This window comes from Meleagris gallopavo, chromosome 15, assembly GCF_000146605.3.
Source record: "Meleagris gallopavo isolate NT-WF06-2002-E0010 breed Aviagen turkey brand Nicholas breeding stock chromosome 15, Turkey_5.1, whole genome shotgun sequence".
NCBI lineage: Eukaryota > Metazoa > Chordata > Aves > Galliformes > Phasianidae > Meleagris > Meleagris gallopavo.
The window spans coordinates 14,303,051-14,310,642 of NC_015025.2; the positions used below are offsets into that span (position 1 = coordinate 14,303,051).

The following is a 7,592-nucleotide window of genomic DNA, read 5'->3' on the forward strand; positions in this document are numbered from 1 at the left end:
GGGTCTGACAGCCAAAGATTCTTTTTGAGGAAATACGGTGGCAGGTTCCATCTGTTCAGGTGTATTCACTGGAATGCTTTGTGCAGAGGTGGTATCCAGGAATTTCTTTTATTTTATTTTTTTTTAAAACAGTTTTGGTCTACAAGTTACGCTGAGGCGTAACTCTCAACTCAGAAGCTCATTTTCCCTTAATAATATCCTCTGACTACGTGAGCACTTTGAATATCAACATGCAGTCAGAGAAAATACCCTTCTAGCTATCTGTCCTGAATGAGAGAAGCCAGATCTCATTGACTGATGTGGGAACTGCTCCATCCTTCCAGTAAGGATCACCATAAGTCAGAAATTTTTAGACATTCACAAAATACCAGTACTTGAAATTCTCTCCTCATTCTCTGAGCACTTCTCCTGTTCCACGTTCTTCGATTTCACACCAAACTGAACAAGGAAATGCTGAAACCACCACACTCCCAAAACTTCACAACTGGGGCATGTACCATCACAGGTTATTTCTGGCTATGACACAGAACTCACACGTGCTGAAGTTCATTTAACATCTCCTTAGACTTTTAGCACACCATTCAAAGCTGATGCAAACACTTTGCTTTAAATTGTGACTTGATTTTTTAGAGACCTTGGGAGAGCTTCACTCGTGCCTTACAAAACATCTGACGCAGTGTCAAGCTGGGATTGTGACCGTGTGTTCTGTTCTTCAACAAAGCATTGTCTAGATTCAGATTATTAAAATGCTAGCCAATGTTTTCAACTCTTGAGTTCAGTGCTTAAGGCTTGTTGAGAATATACTCTGTGTGTGGAGTCTTGGCATCTTGCGACAGAGTGGAGACAATGGTTAGGACAGCACAAAACCAGAGTGGTGCTTTATATCAGGAGATCCCCTTGTACAGAATTTGAGGTCACTGGAGTGCAGACAGATGTGACCAACAATTTCATTAGCTCCTTCAGCCAAAGTAACTACTGCGTTGTTTATAAGGACACATTGGCTTTAAATAACAAAACCAGAGATATTTCTGCCTACAGCACTGTTTGTGAGCACCAGCAATCTACCCTGCAGGTCACAGAACTCTTAGGAAAGCACCAGTAACGCTCACAAGAGAAAAGTGCTTCCACACTTCTGCTTGTTCACAGAGACAGATGAAACGCACCACTCTCCAGCCAGGTCATCACCTTGGTTACTGTGCTACATCCACTAGCTTAAGTCTGATTTACACTAAGCAGAGCACACTAACCCACACTGCAGTTTTGTGACACCTGTTAAAGCCCAGTGTCAGTATAAAAGTCACATTGCTTCTGATTGATACCTGATCTGGCACAGGGATTAAGAGACAGACGTCTTAACCCACTGTTTCACCTACTATCATTAAGTCTTGAATACAAGGGAAACACAAAGAAGTGAAGTGAAAGAGCATTTCTACCAACATGATCAATCCCAGCAAATTTGCCTTGATACCACATTCTGAGGAGCTGCAAAATTCCTTAAATGCTTATGGACAATTAAGAAGTGAGTTCTTAAATTAAAAAAAAATTGGAAAAAAGAGATTCTAGAAAGTTGTTTGGCTTCCATTTTGGGGGGAAAGGGAGAAGGGAAGATGAAAAAAAAAATCAATTTTCAGTCTAGTTGAGTAGTTCACTGGAGTAGAGTTGGTGAGCTGGAGCATTCATAGAAGTTTGAGACTTGAAGCACTGCCTCAAGGCAAGACAGAGCACACGTATGTGGGGAGCAAGCTTCAGACAAACTGCTGAGCCACGCACCTCGACAATGCATTTTATCTCTGCTGCTATTCCAGTCTGCGTGAAAACAAACTGCATGGCATTTGGTGAGACAGCTGAATTCAGGGAAAAAAAAAATCCATCCGTGATCTAAATTGCATTGAGATGTAAATTTCCAGAAACATTTTAAAACACTACGTTAACAGATTCCGCAGTCCTAAGTTTACTGTTTCCTTGTTATTGTCATTGCTTTATTCCAACGTGAGTTTTAAATGAGGATGAGAAGTCTTCAGAAAAATGGTGTGCACGTGTTCTCAAATATTCCTGATAAGAACTGTCTATACTTCTCCATCATCCAGATTTACCGCATTAAAAAAAAAAAAAATTACAATATACTTCAAAAGTTTTTATATATCTAAAAAGCACAATACCATGTGTTCCTTCAAGATCTCTCCTATTCCAAGTCTTGTTAGTCTTCATTCTAGTTGCTTGCTACTTTCTGATTTCTGGTCCAGCCTGCTCTTGTTGTTCTTCACCATATAGATGAAATAAGCAAGAGTCTCTTTCTCATTCACAGGAATATTCCTGAAGTGCCGACTGACAGTCTAGAACAACAACATACAAAAAAGACAACAATTTGGAAATTTAAAAGTAGAAACAATCAGAACTCCGGGTTCCCTGCGTTTTCCAAAAACTGATTTTTATGGTCACTGAGCACAATATTCTTTTAGGCAAACATGCACCAATTCAAACTGTCAGTCCTCGTTTACCTCTTTCTGTCTCTCTCTATACAGCTGGAACGTTCATACGAGCAGAACACAGTCTTGCTATGTCAGCAGTATTTGCAGCCAACCTACAAGCGGAATTTGAAAGCCAGAAAGTCCTCCTGCCAAAGCAGCATATTCTCATTTCATGCTGAGATTATTTGGAAGAGTAAAGTCTTCCTGCATCTCAGTATTTTAAGGCGGGTGTCAGAAATACTGAAACACTTTGCTATGTGAACCAGATGTAGTAAAGTCTTAGATTCCAAAGGAAAATACACTGGGTAAGCTTTCACCAAAAGGAATCCCTGGGGATTTGCAATGGGAATGTCAGGGTTCAGTTAAGGCTACCCGTCTCAGATTTGAGTGTAAGCCCTGAACCACAGCTGCTTTTTTTTTCCCCCTCACAAAATGAATGTAGAAAACACTGGAGCTGGCTGAGACCTGCTTCTTGTATCAAAGAAGCTCTTCTGGTACTCAATACAACTCCAGAGCTGGATATTGATGCAGGCTGAGCAATAAGTCACTCCAAGAAGATTTATGGAAGTTTGAGTTTTCCTTACGGTGGGGTAGCAGCAGGAGTCTAAGAGCCTCAGGCAGCAGTGATTCAAGCATGGGAGCTGGACGAGGATCCAGCGTAGTGTCAAAGCTGCTCAGACTTCACAGGAAATCTGGGAAGTGTGTGACAACTTTAAGTTAGGCTCCCTTTAAGGTTATTTTCTGCTTGCGCAGTAGGTTTTTTCTTTTTCTTTCCCCTCCTGGGCATATGCATGGCAAATTGCTTAAGTATGCAGTCCTTCATGGCAGGAGGCAACCAACAGACTGGTTACTTATAACATATAAATCTGATATACTAATGAGGACATACAATCTTACTCCTGCGTGCACTACGCTATATATTCTCTACATTCATTCCCTAGCTGACACTGCAAGAAGAAGAAAGTGTTTTGCTGTCTTTTTAGGTTGTTCTTTAAAGTAATAGCAAAACTGTTCAGTCTTTGGGAAGACAGCTGTGAAAACTCCAGCTTACAAAAATAACCTCATTATCACTCAGTAACTGCTACAGTTCCTCTAAGTGTAGAGAAGACATTTTAGAGAAGACATTTCCTGGAGAATGCCTTCAGATCGTGTTAGGAGAAAAAGAAGAGTAGATGCATGTCAAGCACAACTACCCTGACTAACAGAGTTGCAGAGAGTTATTTCTCAATAAATATGGTGTGAAAGAAACAGTTTTTTTCCTTAAGGAAAAAACCAACCCTTTTATTGACTTATTAGAGAATCATAAGAGATTGGGACAAGGGAGAGAAATAAGGAATCTGAAGTCACGCACAGTGATTTTGCCTAAAAAAATAAGCAATTTCAACCAGTTCAGGTGGCTGCAAGGAAATAAAAAACTTAAGGTGACTATTAATAGGGAAGTTTTAATTTCAGTAAAACAGCCATCTTCAGCTAACACTCAGGCCGGTCAAAACTAAGTTTGTTTTCCTAAAGGTAACAGATTGTGTCTATAAGCATGGAAGTAAAGGAAGCAGGAAAAAGCAAGTTACTAAAACATGCTTTCAAGAACAACCTTCCATGATTCCCATGACCACCCCTGGCGAAAGAAAGGACACAGCTTTCTGTTCACAGCATCTCCCCGAGATCTGCCATGGAGCACATGCTGCATGTTAGTCACTACATGTATTAGTGTCCAAGAAATGGGCACTCCAGCATAGGAGCAAAAAAGAATTTTAATAACAATTAAAGAGAATACTGACATTTCATTATCACTTACTTCTGCCAGCTGAGCCTTGTTGAGTCCAGGCCTAGTCTGCAGCTTATAATGTCTCTTGTAACGTCGCAGAGTATTCACTTGGAGCTGGAACAAGTCAACCTGGAAACGAAACAGAGAACAGGGGATGAGTACTCACTTTAGCATCTATTAAGCACAGATGCAGAATGATCTAAAAATAACTACTTCCTCATCAACAGAGCTGCTCCTTGCTCACATTCAGAACCACGTCAGCTTGCCTTACGGACAAATCTAAATGTATTTTATACTTGTTAATGCTACAAGACCAAAACAGCCTCAGGGAAATACGGAATTTCGTTCTGGTTCACATGCTGTCAACAGAATTGCTGGCCAATTTCTACTATCAATTACACCTCTGCAAGCTCTGAGCAAAAGGAAATCTTTTGTTCCCATAAGGTTTAAAAAACTCACATACGAAATATCAGTTTAGCAAGCATTGAACAAATGCCTTGTGACATAAGACAGAGCTCAGAGATAAAATGTAATTCAAACGTATCAATGGGGAGTGCACTGTTTACAAGCAGGTTACGGGGGAGGCTACAGGAAGATGAAGATCATGTGGGAAATGCCACGTTTCAGAGACAGAGAGAAGTTTTGCATATTTCCTTCCCCTCCCCCTGAAAAGAAAATAAATGAAAAAAATGACATAAAGACCAACATGCTGCACAGTTCCATGTTTGGTAATGTGATGAGCATCTCTCAGTTTTAAAACATCACAGCATACACGCACTGCAGCACCAACATCCTTGAATGCCAGCTGGGTTTTCACCAGCTGTTACGGTAACTGATGTGATGTCAGTATTGTGAAGTTTCAGCAGAAAACCAGATGGAATAGAAGCACAACAAAGGCTCACGTATCCTCAGAAGCAAAGACAAATCTCAGTGCTTCTTCCAAACTTCCAAGCAGGTGTGCGGATTGCTGGCATAATGCCCTACTTTTCTTCTGAGGAGAAACGATTCTTGCCAGCACGGGTGGCACATCCAGCAGAGGGCTCTGCTGACACGGCCAGAACTCAGTGCCTCCATCACTATTACCTTTGCACAACTTCATGCAGTGCTAACAGTGCTGGAATCATCAAACAGCAAGCGCTGCACACAGCGGGACAAAGAGGTGATTCTATCATTTTGTAACGCAGAAATAAATCTGTCTATCTCCTTACAATAAATAAATGTTACCAGTACAGTCCGTAACTTGAATGTAATTTTAAGCAGTGCTAGAAGTACGACATACAAAGGACTGCAGAAGCCTAATATCTCTGGTTCTCACCAGTCATATAGAGACTGATTCAGTATTCTAGAGTCTTCGTGAAATGATGCATGCTAGCTAGCAAAGAACCACATCAGGACCCCAGTCCCCTCTGTAAATACAGTTTGCTTAGCTTCAAAAAAGGGAAGCAAAGTTTTCTTACTTAAAAAAGGTCAAGTAACCTGGCAGCTCCCTGTTTGGAAATGGTACGTACACAAAGCTGTGCAGTTAGATTATTATACGGTTTTTTATAGAAAGCTTCACAAGGACAGAGAATTCCTACGGGGATGACGAAGAAAACCAGGATATCACCCATCAGCTAAGTCTTGGAAATAAAAAAATCAGAGCAACTTCACAGTAGCTTTTGTGGTGCTGAGAATATCCAAGTGAAATTTCACCAGGCTCAACACTGGTACAGAATCTACAAGCACTTGGCAGCTACTGACCTCCGGGACGTCCGTCTCGTGCTCAGGAGAGTCGCCTCCATCATCACTTGTCTTCCTTTTCCGTTTGTTTCGGACACTTTGAATAAAATTCTTGTGAAAATCACATATATACAGATGTCTCACCTAAAAAGCAGAAGTAAAAAAAAAACAAAAAAAAACAAAAAACAGGCAGTGTAAAAATGGCATCCAGCAGTATTGCAGAGTACCTGCTTACTTCCTCGTGACTAATGTTAAGAAATTCCTAATCTTAAAGCCCATGAAAGATTACTTACACTACAAACACTAAAAACAAGGAAAATGAAAGACTCAAGAGCTCCAGCTGAATCTCTGCAGATAACATATTTCTTTTTTATGGTTGTAATCACATGTCAGGAAAAAAACAACAGTGGACTGTCTGGAGGAAATGCATCTGCTTTAGGAATTACTGCCAGGGTGCTACCAAGAAAAATGTTGCTCTGTTCCAGCCTGTGAACTTTCTGCTTTGAACAGTACGTGAGATTATTAATTTAGGCAAAACAGAAGTTGGCTAATTATCTCAGTTAAGAGAGGCAAACTAACAGCAAATGTATCCCTTTCCCATTGCTTATCTTGTCACAGACCCCGGATTTTAACTGAAGTTATCTCATTAGCACTGGCATACGTACAAAAAAGGACCACAAACGATCAAAATTATTTGATACCAATAAGATAAGAATATCTTCAAGTGATGCACACACCCTGCATGCCAAACTCCTTCATGCAGCACACTTCATACTCCCCATTTCATTCATCTGATTTCCTCTTTTTATCTCTGAAACCCTTAATCTAGCAGCGAAGAGCTATTTTCTAGAGCGAGGTGACCGCACCACCAAACCAACCCGCTGCACGCTGTGACCAGCAGAAACAACATTTTATTCCTAAAACCCCAGAGATTTCAAATTTACTCCCCTTCTTCCCATCACATTTTTGTATCTCGGATGTGTAAAAGGGACGTAAGCAACAGAAGACGCTGCCAAACTGAAGGACTCGAAACTTCACCTTCTTTATTTTTCAGTGCTTTCAATCTGAGATCAGATAAGAAAAGCATACTTCCGGCAACAGCCTCACTTCTGAGAAATGCCCTCTGCAGTCCCCACCACCGCTCTGCTCTATGCACTCTCTGCCCAGCAAGCCCGTTTCTATCTTGAGCTGACAGCTGTCACTTCGTGGCACAAAGCAAACAGCAGCAAACCAAGCTGCTCAGTGCCAACCAGCCAACACATGTGCAAGCGCCCTATTTAAAAGGCACCTCACATTCTGAGTTTGATGCAATGGTTTATTTTTAAGTAACCCGCTCCACTATCGCGCTCGTTGAATCACAGAACGGCACGGGCTGGAGGAGACCTTTAACGATCGCCTCGTTCCCACCCGCTGGCAGGGCTGCCACCCACGAGGTCAGGCTGCCCATTCATTCTCCTTAATTAACCGAGTCGGTTACGCTTAACTCGAGATAACAATCCGCACCGTTTATCTCACCTAGCAGCACGAGCGTGTTCCGGCACGAAACCCGCATTAAGACAGCGGGGCAGCCTCCAAAGCGCAGAGCCGCCCGTCCGCCCAACCCGAACGACCCCGCCGCCCTCCGCTCCGCACCGCGGCTC

At 41.8% G+C, this 7,592-nt stretch overlaps 1 protein-coding gene across 1 annotated transcript in view; it reads right to left on the reverse strand.

Moving 5' to 3' along the window:
- Positions 1-333: 333 nt before the first annotated feature.
- Positions 334-7,592, reverse strand: part of SAP30L (SAP30 like) — a 7,483-nt gene continuing 224 nt past the window's right edge. Inside the window, exons 2-4 of the mRNA XM_031555665.1 lie at positions 5,974-6,096; positions 4,264-4,362; positions 334-2,333 (exon numbers count right to left, since the gene is read on the reverse strand). Of these exons, the coding sequence (XP_031411525.1) occupies positions 2,205-2,333; positions 4,264-4,362; positions 5,974-6,096 (351 nt within the window). The 3' untranslated portion in view covers positions 334-2,204. The remainder of the gene's footprint in view (positions 2,334-4,263; positions 4,363-5,973; positions 6,097-7,592) is intronic.